Genomic DNA, 16,116 nt, shown 5'->3' with positions numbered 1-16,116 from the left:
AACTCACATGCTTTGCCTCCACGCACCTCTCCTTGCGACGTAGCACGCCGCCAATATATGCTTTCACAGCTCTTACAAAGCAAAGCGAGACGCCTATATTGCTGACGTGATCGGTGGTCGCTCTGGTTTCCCTTCAATCGGGTATATTCCCTCAACTCAGTCATCCAGCCTACACCCGTGTCGACAAAAACGGTCCGGGTTGCCTTGGGGGAAGTTAATCATCCAGTTGCAGCCTGGAGAGCAAAGGATGGAACGGCTGTCAGTGCGATGGAAAACGCCAAGCAGAGACACTGCTGCGTACTGTCGATCGCTGCATACTGTCGATCGCCGCATACTCTCGATCGCCGCATACTCTCGATCGCCGCATACTCTCGACCGCTGCGGCGTCTCTGTCGGGTTTATCCCCTCTGTCTCTGCCCCTCCCGCATGAATACGTCGCATTGTATAGCTGGGCAATACTCACAGTGCTGCGACGCCGCGCATGATCCAGTGCTTCTCTGGCTTGTCCGATGGCAGCCGGATCGGAATGACAAAGTTGGTCGAGTGACCCGTGGTCGACAGCACGCCTCTCCGCGCGCTGGTTTTGTAGATCGGACAGACGTACAGGTTGTCCTTCTTGATGTCGGCCTGGCGAACAGGCTTGAACCAGATCACAGGCAGGGTGTCGAAGAGCACCTTGGGCAGAGACTCGCCCAGGTATCCCGTGTTGCGGTCCCACCGGCCGCCCTCGAGGAAGATGCCGAAGACATGCACGCCGCTGGTCGGTGGGAGCAGCTGCTGCGCCTGATCACTGGGAGTCTTCAGGACCTCAAACTCGAGTCCAAGCTCGTCGATCGGGATGGTGTTTTTGCGGGCATAGTTTTGCAGCGTTGCTGGTGGAGAAAGGGCGGCTGCGTCAGCACCAGCGGAATCTGTGCGGACACGGTGGCAATCTCTGGGTGAAATCAGTGTCGGCGAGACTCACCTGTGATAAACGACTGCGTAAAGAAGAACCCAGCCATCCAAAAAGCCTTCGGGCAACCCTGCTCGTACCACTCCTGGAAGAACCTGATTCGGGCAACCAGGTCGTTGACGTAGGCTGCAAGCGGCTTGAGCGACGGATATGACCTGGCTGCCCACATGGCCGGCACTCGACCCACCAAGATGCTCTTGCACACTTCTTCCAGCTCGGCCGAGAGCACAATGAAGCCGCGAATCGCCTTCTGGACGTTGACGAGGCTCACGAGTACCACTTGGATCAGACGGTTGAACCGAATCATCTCCTGGATCAGGACCGTATTCATGCTCTCGTTGTAGTTCACGGGGTACTTCTGGATGGCGGCCTCGATCATGAACGTGGCGGGCACACGGGACAGAATGTCGGTTGCGACCTCGATCAAGATCTCGTCGTTGGACTTGCCTCCGGCCCCTGACGAGCCCGAGCTGCCCTCCATGGTCTTCAGGATCGAGTCAAACAGCCCTTTTGTTTCCGCGAGCTGCCGCGCAATGTCGCCGTTGTCGTGGATGCCAAAGATTTCTGGACTCGGGTTCAGCGGCAGTGCCTTCATATAATCGAGATAGCTCTCGTACTTGCCCCGCGGCGGCACATAGTATATACCCGAGGGCGAGAACTTGTACTGAGCCTCCTCGATCACCGCCGGGTTGTAGAACGTCGTCAAGATGCTCATCAGCGTCCTGCGGTCCCAGTCGTCGGTCACTCGCCCGCCGTAGTTGCACTCGCCCGTCAGGTAGGTCAGGGCCTTGAATGGGATCTCGGCATAGTCGTCCAAGAACATTTGCAATTGTCGGATGCTAATTCCTGTTGCGAGGCAGTTTGTATACGGCGACGAAATAGCGCGATTGGGTGCGTCAGTCGAAGGCCGGGACATTCATGTGTCCACGGCGCTATGCATGCTGCACTTACTCAGGTCAGACTCGTTGAACTCGTACGGAATATTCCATCCAAGTGGGCCAAAGTTGCGCCGTTCCTGAATCCGATACATACACGGAAGCGAAGTGGAATCAGCAACACGCCATGCAATTTCGGTGACTCTCGATTGCAAGGGCACTGATTGCAGTCGAGCGCACGATGTAGCAGCCGTGCTGTCGTACCTGCACAATGGCATGAAAGGTACACAGCCCAAACAGCAGCTTCTCCCACTCGGCAGGCTTCGAGCACCCGTAGAAGAACTTTTCGTTGGAAATGGGGTCGGACAGATAGCTCTTGATCAGATTGGCTCGCAGCCCCTTTGGCGGCTCGTTTGTCATTTTGACACCGGCCTGCAGGATGGAGGACGGGAACTTTGGGCTCGGGTAGCTGGTAAGCCACAGTCGGAACTCCTTGTGGACAGCACCCGAAGTCATGTCGTCAACAATCTTCTCCAAGACACCCATCCAGCTGACCGCCAAATGGCAGTTCTGGAGCACAACCCATGTGCCGAGCTTCTGAGCGTCCTTGATCATCGCAGCGGCGATTGGACCCTGGCCTTGGCCGAGTGAAATGGACTGGCACTTTGCGCCCGAGAAGCCTTTGTCATCGGCAAACTTCAGGAGCCTTTGTTTCGAGAACAGAAGCATCAGCACCCCATCGCCAGGCACGGCGTGGCATACCCAGCACCGTGTGGACACATCGTGCCGCAGTCCACAGCATTCACCGCCTCACTCGTCGATCCACCAGTCCAGCAGCTTGGATCACAGTGCTTCTCATATATACTCCTCGCATATGCTGTCGCCGCCGTGCCATCCTCGCAACTCGCCTCAGCCTGCGCTCGGCTTCGCCGGTGCTGAAGCTCCGCGCCTCTCCATGACGATAATACCGCCAGGACATCCGCACTTACTGCGCCATAGGATCCACTCCTGGTGACAGAATAAAGATCAGCGGCGTTCTGTTGCTCGAGTCATCAAAGCTCTCGGCCAGATTGAAGTTGGGCGGCTCGATAAACTTGTGACCCATCTTGATCTTGATGTACTCTTGGATGCCAGGGACGACTCTCTCGGGCCGCATAATGCGAGTCAGTATCAGCCTCTGGAAGTCGTTGAGCGCGGACCACTTGCCCGGCGGCGTCAGCATGTGTGGCTCGTTGCTTTCGGCATAAATCTTCCACTCGATTGGCACAAATTCGTCCTTCATTGCTTTGAATGCGGGTAGATCAGAGAGTCGGCAGATCTCCGACCACGATTTGTCCGAGAGCCACCCGGGAGCTGGATTGGCCGAGCTTGGGGCGGCAAGACCGATTCCACCGGTCAAGAAAAACTGGAACTCGCTCTCGTCGATTTCATCGCGGCTCTTGAGAATGTTGTAGCACAGCATCAGCGAGAACAGCAACTTGTCCTTCTCGAAGAGCGATCGACAGACGTTGCAGTACAGCGAGTACGTGAAGTGGGTTTCCAGGTTCTTCAGCCGTCGCTTGAGGATGCTGGACTTTGCCGATGTCACGATGGCGTTTGCAAACAGATCAATGAACCACACCAGCGAATACTGGTACATCGGGTCAATGTTCCCAACGTCGGCGATGCAAAAAAAGAGGATGGACGAGTGTCGTGCAATCGGCCGATACGACTCGCGAGTTTCGTCGATCTTGTGCTCGGTTTCCTCGGCGATCTTTTGCTTCTCGAACAGCTCAACGGAAATAACCCGCGACGACGACAGAACCTCGATCGCGGTTTCGTTCTCCAGGATGTTGCCCTCGGCCGACGAGAGAATCTGCAGGATCTGGTCCTCGATTTCCTTGAGCTTGCGCTTGTTTTCGGCCGACTGCAGAATCAGCTGTGTTTTCTCGTCTTCCAGCTCAGGTCGCTCCTTCTGGACGACGATGCCGAGAAGCTGATCTTCCAGACCCTCTGGCGTGATCATAAAGTTTAGTAGTGAGACCTTGACAGCAAGCTCGGGCAGATAGTGCGGATTCCGGAGTTTGGTGGTGATGTACAGTCGAAAGTTGGGCGAGTACTCAACCACGGCGTCGCCGAGACGGATGCAGGTTGTGCCGCCCGACTTGAAGGTCTGCTTCTGCAGGATGGTGTCGAGGATTGGATCGAGTTCCTCCTTCACGTTCTCGAGCAGCACTGGCACGCCAAACTGGATGGCGTTTTCAAGATTGCGGATGTAGTCGTTGTCTGTGAGCTTGATGATGATGACGTTGTTGTCCTTCTCCATGTTCTTGACCCACTTGTTGGCTTGGCCCTGCGGGTCGATCATCAACGGCCATCGGCGCGCGTTCTGGACAATGATTCCGTTGTCGATCGAGAACTGGTCGGTCGGCAGTCCAGCAATATTCCAGGCGCGGATCTTGATCGGGTCGCCCAGGGTCTTGTCGAGGGAGAATGTGTCGGAGCATGGGATGCGGTACTCGCGACAGTTTTTCAGCCACTCGTTTATGCACTCGAGTCGATACATTTTGGTGAATGCGCCAAGATAGGCGATCACACCGGCCGAGATCAGCACATCTCCGGTCAGATGATAGAGGGTTCCGTCGAGCTGGTGGACGACTTCCGTCCAGCGCTGCTTCTCGCCGCCGAGTCCACCCAGAAGCTTCTGCGCACGGTCGAGCTGCTCCTCGCAGCTCTTGACCTCCTTCTCGAGCCTGTCCTTTTTTCGAGAGAGCGCCGTGAGGTTGTCGTCGAGGGCCTGCAGGCGATCAACCACGGATTTGAGCGTTGCCCGTTTCTCAGCCAGACCTGCCATGGTCTCGGCCAGTTCCGCTTCGGCGCGGGCAAGGGCGATTTGCTTCGGGGCCACCACCTTGGCCACGCGGTCATACGATTCCATCGCAACGATCCAGGTACACAGGCCCTCGGCAGCCGATGAGGCGTTCCGGACCTTGTCGGGCTTGAATTCGGGATTCGGGATGTAGGTCTGCCGAATCTTCTTGATGACGTGCGCCGGGATATCATCCTTGTCAAACATCTTGAGGGTTTCCAGGAACTTTGGGTCTCCCAGCATCTTGAGGGAGGTCTTCCAGTAGTCAAAGACCATCCTTCCGGAGCCGGATGGATCTGGAACCTTCTCCGGCTTCATGTCCTTCATGACACAGACAGCCTCCATGACAAGTTTGACGCCGTCCGGCGGGTTCTTCATCGCCTTGACCAGATCAATGTCGCTCTTCTTGAGGGTATCGAGGGCTGCCAAGGCGGCGTTCAGGAGTGGGAGCGCTTGGGCGAGCTCGTTTTCGCACTCGTTTTTGATTGCCTGGGCCTCCTCTGCCTTGGCAGAGGCCACAGCCTCGTCCGCAGCGACAGTGCTCTTGGTCGCTTCCACTTCAACAGATTCCTTCTGGATCTTGAGAAGCATCTCGGTGGTTTCCTCGGAGGTGCGCTTGAGCTGGGGCTGGAGATCACCGAGGTCGCGCTGCATGCGCATGACTTGCTCGGCCGCAAACTGCAGCTTGTTCAGGCCGTTTGCATAGCGCGACTTGATTGCCGACACCTCGCTGCGCTTGGCAGCCAGCAGCGTCTTGTAGGCATGGAGCAGCTCAAGGTAGCTCGTTGGCGTGACATAGTTGTGGCGGGAGAGGCTCAGCCGGAACTTTTCCGAGAGGAATATCACCGATTGGTGGAACAGGCGGCACATGGACACGATGGCTTCGTTGATGGACTCGTCCGTGTCAATGTCATGCAGAAACTGCTTGGCAACGGCCTGGAGAGCGTCGTCTGGCCAAGCCTGGAACCAATCGATGGTGCAGCAATTGACAATCGACGAGAACTGCCGCAGTCGCGATCGGAAGGCGTCGCCGATGGGACTCATGCACAAAATGATATGCAGGTTGTTTCGGACGCGCGAGACAAAGTAGTTGTAGAGCGCTGCAGGGGATCCATCGCCGGCCTTTCCTTCCTCGTTGGCGTTCTCGACACAGCGCTCGATGATTGTCTGTCGTTCGTCGGCTGCAAACAGATTGGGCACGTCGCTGGCGTTGAGTAGGTTGCTGACATCCTCGATGAATGACTCTTCCTTGATCTGGGTGTCCGGAAACAAGAACACGGTCTTTCGATTGTCGGCCCCGGCGAGGAGCAGGATGCGTTTGAGATCCTCTCTCCATTCGTTTCTGCCGTACTGCTTTGAGATCTCGATTTGGAAGAGCTCGTACTGCGATATAAACGAGGCGAGCCGAGCGAGGCTCTGGCGTCCACTTCCTCCGACGCCGACCAAGAGGGCGTTGCCGCCAGGCAGCTTCAGAATACGGCAAATCTTGGCAACGTGCTCGACAGCAAATCGGAAGAGCACCAAGTTGAGCTTGGCTTTTTTGACTTGGTTGTACTCGTTCATAAAGGTCTGCACAATCTCTGTGATCTGGTCGTAGCTCTTGAGCTCGATGTAATCGGCCTCTGCTCCAGGCTTGCCCTTGCTCAGAATGTCCCCAAAAATCAGCGATCTCATGTCCTCCTCCATGAGAACATTATCCTCTCCTGTGGCGATCCGGGCAAAGATCTCGTCTGGCTCGCAATCAAAGCACTGCTTCACAACATCCAGGATGTGCGAGAAGATGCTGTATCGATCGTCGTCGGTGACCAGGCGGTCGTAGTACACCCGGTAGACCTCATGCACCCAGAGCCGGATGATGTTGGCGCTGTCGGGGAAGAACGCCGGCTTGGACAGAACTAGGCCTTGGATGACCTTTGAAAAGTCCCGCAGGTTGAACGTATAGTGGGTCTTTGCGGGCGTTGGCAGCAGGTTTTCCACGGCCCACTTGTAGATGTTGGTCGTGGCATCGACGATCTTGGTGCCCAGCGAGATCACTTCCTCGGTAAACTCGAAGCGATTGAAGTGCCAGTCCAAGATTGAGTTGAAGATGCGCGACATGGTTATGTCGTCAAAGGAGTTGATGACGATTTGGTTGAAGTGCCGCAGAAACCGCGGTGTTACCGCATTGCGGCCACCGCCTGGCGGACCCATTGCACTCATGATTTGAATGTCGATGAGTTCCAGCCGAGAGGTGTCCTTCTTGTCGTACCAGTTGCCATGATCAAACCACTGGCGAAACAGTTCAATCGGGGGCTGGGCACCGTACTGCTCTTTGGCTGGCATGTTCAGATCGTCGATGAAGATCAGGAACCGGCGCCCGACAGGGGCACCAAAGACACCCTTGCGCCGCTTGTCGAGTTTGGACATGACAATGTCCTGGGTTTGGTTGGCGCTCGTGCGCGCTGAAAAGTTGATGAAGAGCGGGATGTATCGTTCCTTGGAGACCCCCGTGAGGAGCTTGCTTCCGATGTACTTGGACTTGCCCGTGCCGGTTGGCCCGACAATCAGGAAGGCCTTGTTGTGGGTGATCAAGAGGTCCATGAGATAGTTGTAGCGTGCCGTGTCCTTTGTCGGGATGACAATGTCGTTGAACTCTGCCTCGGCTGGAATGGGGGTTGGCTGAATGGTGCTGAGCCAGAGCGTCCATCGATCGGCATCCTCGTTCGTCTCGAAGACATAGTCGTAAACGGTTCCCTCATCGGGAATAGGCAGAGTGAGCGGAGTGCTCAGGCGCGAGAGCAGGCTACGAAGCATGTGGTCGAACTTGAGCTGGCTTGGGGTATCAACGCTGCCGCCAACCGACCAGACAAGCGAAAACAAAAAGAAGCACTCGAGTCGTTGTTTAAGCAGACTGTCGTTTTTTGTCACCTTGGCCTCCTGGAACTCGGCGATCTGGCTGTCGAGCAGCCGAATGAGCGAGTTGACAAGACCGATATCGGATGTTGGGGAGAGCTCACGACAGTCCTTGCGAACGCACTGGATTGACGGAGGCACAAAGATCTCAAAGAGCTGGCTGATGTACTTGGCATACTCTGGGCGCAGAGTTTCCATGCGCTCGAGCCACGAACTGAGGAGCGGCCGCCACCCGAGTCGCTCAGGCTCCATGTAGACCATTCCGCAGCGACTCACTGTTGCAGGCTGCAAGCAAATATCCAGTTAGCCACGACCCAATACAGCATGAGTCCAGAACCGCGAGTGGCCGCTGCAATGGCCGAATCCCAGCGGTGGAGTGAGCTCCGAGCAGCCACGTACCGAAGCCACAGCCAGGTCCATGACCTCGAACACCAAGCTCATTGTGTTGGATAGCTGGATGATTTCGCCGCTCATGAGACAAAGCTTCTTGTTATCGTCCAGGACAGTGTTCATGTTCTCGACCCAGATGGCGTCCACAGGCCCGTCAAAAACGACCCACTTGCGATCCGGGCTCGTAGAGCTGGCGAAGCTTCGAAACGACGTCGCCAAAACGCCGTCCGTCCATTCGTGCGAAACCGGATCAAACTGGCCGTACAACTGGCCCATGGTGATCGATTTGGGGTTGATGACCTTGAACTGCACCTTCTGCCACTCTTCGCCGCCCTGGGTCACTGCCAAATCGCCCAAGGCATCCCCGAGCACCCGGTATGCCGACGTCTTGCCAGCAAATGGCTCGCCAACAAGCATGAAGCCGTGGCGGACCAGCATCATCTCGTAGAGTTGTATGATCTTCTCGAGGAACGGGGGCACCATTTGCAGATGCATCGAGGCGCAAGCCTTCTGGATTGCACCTTCGAGCAGCTCGTAGTCAGGCTTTGGCAGCTGTACGCCCGGAAACAGGTCCGTAGCAATGCCTTTAAACAGGGCAATGTCCTGCGACAGGAACTTTGGGAGATTGACGTCGATAATGGACCGCAGCACCAGGATGTTCTCGTCCTCCTCTGAATATTTGAGCTTGAGGTTGCCGGCAGCGGTGAGGACACTCTTCACCGCCCGCATGCCGTAGTCGTAGTGGTCCTGCGACGACAGCTGCTCGGAACAAAGTCGATAGGTGGCGGTGATCTTGCGGGCCAAGTTGCGCGCCTCGATAAAGCCAAACGAGTACAGGGTTATCTCGCCTATGAGGGTGTAGTCGGGCACCATCATGGCGACGGTACGGAACAGGGCCTTGAGGTTGTCCGGCAGCTCGGATCGGCCAGCATAGCCTGGATTCATGGTGATGAACACGGCGCACGTTGGATTGAGCACCAGCTTGGTGCCTTCGAACATAAAGTCGCGCGCCTTCATGGCTATAGCGCGCTGGATCGTCAACACTTGCTGTGCGACGACCGAAAGCACCTCGAGATCGATGCGGTTGAACTCGTCGAAGCAGGCCCAGGCCCCAGCAGAGGCAAGTCCCTTGAAGAACTTGCCCATGGCAAGGTAGTCCAAGCCATCTGAGCAGTTGAAGACGACGCACTGTTTGGCCAGGGCCTTGGCGAGATCCTTGGTTGTCTCGGTCTTGCCTGTGCCGGCAGGGCCCTCCGGGGCACCTCCGAGGTTGAGATGCAAGGCACCAAACAGAGTGCGGTAGCAGCGATCCGTCAGGGGCGTGATCACGAGGCGGGGCGAGTTGCCCAGATACTCGTATCCGTACAGCCGCTGGGCGTTGATCATTTTGACCATGACATTTTCATCCTCCCAGTAGTAGCGCAGCTGCGCGAGCCAGCTGAAGTCGCTGATGTCACTGATGCCCTCGGCAGCAAGCAGCTGGATAACATCACGGGCGTGGACATCGATGACGACCAGTGCACCAAGCGTCAGGCGCGCCATCTTGCTCAACTGCCCGCGAACGAGTCGGATGACGTCAGATAAGTCCGAGTTCAGTTTGGCGTGGAAGTTCTCCAGGCCCTTCTTTCCACCTTCGATGGCCTTCTCGGCATCAGACGTCCAGAAAATAGAGCTGACGCACAGAATAACTTGTCCCGGCCAGTCCAGTACCCATTGAGCGCGGGGCTTCTGCGGATAGGCTATGTAGGCCTCTTCCATGACCGAATGGACACTTCTGAGCATGAGCGACTCGACCTGGGTATTGCGATATGAGACAAAACAAAGCGTTCAGCGCTCTGAGCCCAGACAACATGTTGGGGCCACTGCCGATCCATTCGCGCAAAGGACCTTAGAACTAGAATGGATGGTTTTGATCGCCGAACAAATGAAGTCTCGTGCGACGACAGAATGGGAGAAGCGGGACTGGGCTTGCCTGCGAGAGCCACTTTTCGACCGATCCCTTTGCCTCGGCCGTCGAGATTCGCTGTGCCAGCGGGAGCCGCTCTTTTTCGCTCGACTGGATGGCCAGGATGTCCAGTTTGTCGTCAAAGTCAAGCGTGGCAATGCCCTCGAAGCACTTTTTGAGATGGGGCTGGACACGTGTGGGGTCCTTGGTCTCGGACAGGATCTCCAGCATCTCGTCGTTTGACAAGAAGAAGAAGCGCGGGAAGTACAAGCGCTTGAGCTCCAGATACGAATTGAGGCCCTTCAGAATCTCTTCCAGCAGGACGTTGTTCTTTTGCATGTCGTCAAGAAGATTGGGGATGTCGGTGACCTTGAGGACATGGCGGTCTTCGTTGACAATCTGGGGGCGTTGCAGAGAGTACGGTCAGTACCTGAGGCTGGAACACGCAAATGCGGCTGGCTTGAGTTTAGCAGCATCGCCGCTCCGGGATGAGTCGTTAGACATACCCCCATGATCTTCTTCCAGCTTTGGTCCACCATTCGGAACTTTCGGCCTTCCTCTGGCATTTGGTTCATGATGTCCTCGGAGCTAAAGATGGGCTCGAGGTACAACCACGTCGCCTGAACCTTGAGCCACTCATCCAGAATCTCCTGTGTCGTGAGCAGCTTTTTCTCCCATTCTTTGATCTGCTGCTCAAACGGCTTGATGTACGGGCTGCCGCGCATGGACTGTGTCTTGACAATCTGGTCGTCGAGCAGCTGCTGTGCCTCCTCGACAGAGGAGAGAATGAAGGTTCCTGTCTCGCGGTAGGCGAGGAGAGTGAGCTCGAGCGGGTCCCACTCAGTCACCATCTTGGTCAAGTTCTTCTCGAGCGTGTACTCCTTTGATGCCGCATCTAGGACGAGGGATCTGTTAGAATCGCGCTGTGCTGCACTACGTAACTCGTTGGTATCTGCAGCCTAAGCCGGCGGCGGACCCATGGGCTGAGCAAGAGCTAAGTGACCGAGGCACATGACTCACCGCTAACTTCCTGGAAAGGATCAAGAAACTGCTCGAGGTTGTTCTTGAGCATCTTCCTCAGAGAACTTGTGCTGTCGGGCTTGATGTCAAACCCGGCGACAGCAGAGAGCTTGTTCCAGTGTCGGTCGCGCATACCAGGGTTGCATAGAACTCGAATCACGGGGATGTTGACCATGAACTCATCGATCTTTTCACGCACTTGTTTTGCCAAGTTCTGGGGAGCTGCTGCCTGAACAAGTGTTCCGACCACGCGGTACATTTCTCGCTTGAGGGCGTCAACCTCCTGCTCGATCACCTCTGCGTCCAGCTCCAGCAGGCCTCCGTCCATCCACCGCTTATAGGACTTTTGAAAGTTCACGGCTGTTGTATAGAGCGCCTGGTAGGGTTCGAGCGCGGCCAGGATTTGTTTGCGCTGAGGATAGACTGTGACGCTCCAGCCAAAGAGCTGCTCTTCGCGGTTGAATGAGGCGATGGTGTCCGAGGCCGTTTGGAGCTGCTTGGCCAGGGTCTGGACCTTCTTGACGTAGAAGGGCATTTCGTCGAGGTCTCCGACGTCCTTGAGATCTTCCACCTGGGCAGCAAATTCATCCAGCTCCTGCTCAAACTTTGTGCGGCGCTCCTTCAGACTGACTTCGGACTTTTCGCGAGCCTCGCCAATGATTTCGTTGTGTCTCTCGAGGATGGGAACGATTCGCACGGGCCAAGTGAAGGTGACGTTGTTGAGATTGATGTGCTCCTCGGTCAAGGCCGAGAAGTTGAGTATATACGAGAGGCGCTTCCGGGCCTCCTCGAGCTCGGTCAGGAGGGAGGGCAACTCGACATTGCGGACTTCGTCCATGTAAGCCATCTGGTCGGCCATTTCCTTGAAGTTCTCTGGAATCCGCAGGGCCTTTTCTTGGATTACCTCGTATCGCCGACAGATGCTGGGTTTGTAGCGAGAGCATTCCACGGTCGCCAAGTCGATGTGTTGATTAATAAAATGGATCAGTCGCTGCGACACACCTAGCCATGCTACTCCGTTTCGATATGCCATTTTAGTCCGATACACTCATATAGAAACGCCGATCGCAGCGGAGGCTGGATAGGGCAAAATGGGAACTCCAGTTCCCAATGGTGGAGAGCACGGGTCATCTTGGAAGTCGATTGCAAAAAGACACCCCCCCCCCAATAGCAAGAACTAAGGCCGAGAAGCACACCTTTGCTGATGTTCGGCATTTGTTTGAATGATTTTGTTGAGGAACTGGTTCGAAAGCTCCATGGACTTGCTTGCGAGAGCCTTGTGCAACTCATCGCAGCGTAGCGCCACCATGGGCAAGTCCACGCTGCGTGGATTGTTCATGATTTCGGAGGCCCTTTCGCGATATCTTCCAATCGCCTGTGTGGGAAAGGAGTCAAGAATGTGGTTAGTATTGAATGATGGCCTCCTTGAGTCTGATACTTGTGCAGATTGAGTAGAGAGTGCCAGAGCGAAACGGGCAGCTTGGGTTCAAAGCCCAAGCGCGGCAGCTGCAAAGTCCCACCCTACCTCGGTGTAATCTTCAAAGGAATGGTCCTCTGAAAAGAACTTGGCAATGTCGTCATCGACATCACTGGCAAACATTGCCTGGTACTTTTCGTACCGTCGGACATACTCGTTGGCAACATCGAAGCACTCTTGCGAGTACTGCCGCAAGTGCTTCTCCGCGGCATCGACGATTGCGCTCTCGGGAATGATTTTCATCTCGTTCTGGTCGTCCGTGGACCGCATGATGCCTTCGAGTGTGTTGTTGAGGAGCTGCTCGCCCTGCGAGCTGTAGAGAATCGTTTCTATCTTGGGAACCGACTCGACGGTCCGCACGACATACTCGAGACAGTCAACGATCGTTGTTCCGATCTCTTCAAGCGGCGGCTCGAACTCGATTTTCGACTCGTTCAAAATCAAGCGCACAACAAAACGCGGGGCATGTTCCCGCATCGGCACGAGATCGGTATTTTCAGAGGGCATCTCGATTGGCCGCGCAGAAAACAGCTTGACATAGCGACCGAGCGAGTTTGTGATGATCGACAGAATCTGGTTATAGATCAGAATGGAAGCTGACCGAAAGAAGTTGTCTGGGGGGCGAGAAGCGGCTTCTTTCTTCTTGGTGCGCAGAAAGCAGTCTGCAAAGTGCTTCAGAACGGTCATATACCAGCTGCCAAGGAAGGGTCAGATTGTGGGTATGTCAGTCGAAAGAGTTGGCACATCGTCGTGGCAACCGCGGTGGATAGCGATCCGCAAAATCAAAGCCTCAAACACCCCACTGCACCAGGAGTTTGGTTCCGACGCGGATAGATAGTCACAGGCGTGTGAGTGCTCAGCCAAGGGACGTACTTGTTGAGCATCTTGTCTCGGCACTTTTCAGAGTGGACAAGGAGCATCGACTTAAATCCCGAGACACGGAAGGCATGCGGGTTGCTCTTGATCTCATCCACATCTACAAAGCTCAAGCTGTTGTATATGCCCCACGTTTCGAGGAGCCTGATCATTAGCGGATGAGTGATGAACAGGTTCCTTTCCATCTTTTGATAGGCGTCCATGAATTGCGTCTTCCATCCAGCTGGAAACGGGCACTTGTCCTGGGGAAAATACACAGGCTTGCCTGCGGTCTTGGCGCTAGATGACGAAGCAATTCACCCGCAGGCTGGTATCAGAGAAGGTGTGGTCGGTGCGGTTGTGAAGGCGCCACGGCGATACTGCTCACGAAAGTGTACCTCTCGCTTTGGTCCGACTTCTTCACCGGCGACTTGAGGATATAATCCACTGCAGTTTGCGAAGCAGCACAGCGACTCTCGTGAGAACAGCTTTCAAGGCGACACGCACAAGCGTCCGAGTATGGGCGACAGAGATAGAGGTGTGGGGCTCACACATCGGCTGCTTCGAGACTCTACTTGTCACAGAATCCTGCTCGATGCGAGTGCGGTTGGATGCAACATACCTGCTGACTGCTTGCCGCTGTTGGTGTATTCTTGTTGGATCTCGCCAAGAATACTCCGGGTGACGTCAGGGTATTTGTCCGGCAGGTTGTCGGGGATGGCGTTCAGTATGTTTTCGATCCACTGGGGGCTGAGATTGCTGACGTAGTGCGACTTGATGTTTGCATCAAAGTACTTGAAGAACGCCTGTGATGGGAACGACCAGATGGATGGGGCCGATCACATACCAGATGATATGAAGGAGCCAAAATGAGCATATCAACGCAGCCAAGCATACAACCACTATCGGGAATCAAGGCAGCTCCCCGTGTCCGGTACTACGAGTTCGCCGCAACATGCCACACTGTCCCCTGCAGCATCTAATATTGACAACCGCATTACATTGCCGACAACAATGCTGCGACTATGCTGCAACTGTGCTGCGATCCGGCGATCCGCTCGGCAACTTACAATCACGTGCGCATCTTCATCGTCAGTAGCCTCAAGCCGATCGCTGGATGAGGCCCTGACGGCGTCAGCCACCCTGCCATCGGGGAGATAGTTGGGGTCCATGTTCTTCAGAAGCATACCCGCTGTTTCGTCGGCTGCAAGCAGAAGTACAAAGCGTCAGCCGTAGGTGGTCATGCGATAGAAAGGCGGCTGCTTTCACTCGTAGACAAGTGTTACCAGACTCGACTTTGACTCTGTGGCTCTGTTTGTCGCTGTGGGAGCGTTCATGGAAGGTGAAATGGGATATGAGAATGCTTTCCGATCGGGCCGTGGCGCACTGCCAACGGCGATATTTCCAAGCAAGCGTCGACGGGACCAGCGGCTCAGGGCTGGTGTCGTTGAGACGAACACGCAACGCTACAAATGCGGGCATAGAGCGGTTCAGCAGTAGCGAATGCCCACATCAAAAAGTCCACGAGCTTTTCCTTGAAGGACCGATGGGCAGAGGACGGACGGGCTGCGTTGGGATCCTCGTGGATGATCTCCATCCCGCCCTTGGTTCTGGCCGTCTCGCCCTCTATCTTCTGTCGTTTTTGCTCATACTCGACTTTCTGAGTCGTGGTGGTTTGGCTTCGCTTTTGGGGCGGGGGCTTGACCTTGATTTTGCTGAGAAGGGAGTCGGGAAACTCGCGCTGTCCAGCCCGAGCCTCCTTCGAGGCGCGAATGAGCTCTGAGCATGGACAAGTCGCAATCCAACACATCATTGGTCGTAAGCAACACTGCGACAAACACAACTCGCTGGCCAGTGTAGCACCCCAGAGTCGACCGATTTCAGAACCATGGCAGCATTAGTGCAGCAATACAGACCTCTGAGCGTGCCGGTCTTTCGGTGCAGCTCGACCTTTTGTTCGCGGCGATCGCTGAGCTGGCTGGCTTCGGCCAACCCATGCTTTTGGGGGTGCCGGTCGCCGTCCGAGATGGCTGCCATCGAGGAAGCCCAATGCAGTGTTCACAGAGATGGGAACCGGACTTGAGCACAAGTTGGTTATCTAGCTGGCAGCTGCGTTCAACAGCTATGATATCGGCAATGGCACTAGTGGTTGAAGTGCAGGTCTGGATACGATATGACAAGCTCCGACCAGTGATATCAGCAGCAGTTGGATGGATCTGGACTGGGGAGCAGGACCCAGCGGGACTGCAGGTCAAGTGGAATCGGAGCTTTTTCACGAGGCAGTTCAAAGCGCCGGGCTGCCTGGCTATGGAGCTGGGTCGAGTTTGGGGAGTTTGAGCAGGGAACAGTGAGAGAGCGGGATGGGTGTGAATGCCGTCACTGGTGAAACAACAATGGCTCGCATTCTGAATATGCCCTATATCCCTGCAGCGCCCCCCGGTCATTGAGTCGCTGTTTCGCAATATGTAATCCGTCGCTAGGCTCTGAGCAGCATCTGCTTGGGCGACCAGAGCCTCGCTGCCAGGCTGATTGGACATACGATGTCACTCTGAACATGATCCGCTCGGTCATTCACACGCTCGACGCTGATTGGGTCGGGTTGCAGAACGTCCAAAGCGAAATGGACCGAGAGCATGGCCACCATTTTCACATCCCATGACGAGACATGCTTGTCATGATGGGCCGCCGCACACAGGGCTTTGACATCACACTGACCAAGAGGGCCGACGGCGGTGTGTCATTGCCCAGGAGTACCGCTTGTGTTGCCAGTTTGTCGGTACATCCCAGGACAGGACTAATTGCGCCAATAAGCCACTGCCTCTGTGGATTCCCTGTGGATTCCCTGTGGATTAGCGAGGGACT

General features: G+C 55.5%; 1 protein-coding gene across 1 annotated transcript; it reads right to left on the bottom strand.

Moving 5' to 3' along the window:
* Window positions 1–60: 60 nt before the first annotated feature.
* On the bottom strand, window positions 61–15,247 carry BJ171DRAFT_444825 (dynein heavy chain and region D6 of dynein motor-domain-containing protein). Its single transcript, XM_053108151.1, has 19 exons — window positions 15,171–15,247; window positions 14,766–15,033; window positions 14,541–14,575; window positions 14,325–14,458; window positions 13,877–14,060; window positions 13,653–13,701; window positions 13,273–13,554; window positions 12,448–13,093; window positions 12,119–12,297; window positions 10,923–11,845; window positions 10,409–10,797; window positions 9,921–10,301; window positions 7,967–9,751; window positions 2,817–7,852; window positions 2,092–2,533; window positions 1,904–1,967; window positions 965–1,798; window positions 464–872; window positions 61–233 (listed from the first exon to the last, which is right to left on the bottom strand). The coding sequence occupies exons 2-19, from the start codon at window positions 14,849–14,851 to the stop codon at window positions 215–217; spliced, it is 11,877 nt and encodes a 3,958-aa protein (XP_052964210.1). The 5' UTR covers window positions 14,852–15,033; window positions 15,171–15,247; the 3' UTR covers window positions 61–214.
* Between the last annotated feature and the right edge of the window lie 869 nt (window positions 15,248–16,116).

This window comes from Polychytrium aggregatum (assembly GCF_025602895.1).
Source record: "Polychytrium aggregatum strain JEL109 chromosome Unknown BJ171scaffold_34, whole genome shotgun sequence".
Classification (NCBI taxonomy): Eukaryota; Fungi; Chytridiomycota; class Chytridiomycetes; order Polychytriales; genus Polychytrium; species Polychytrium aggregatum.
Note: the sequence above shows the minus strand (reverse complement) of the source record. Positions and strands in the feature narration are given on the sequence as shown.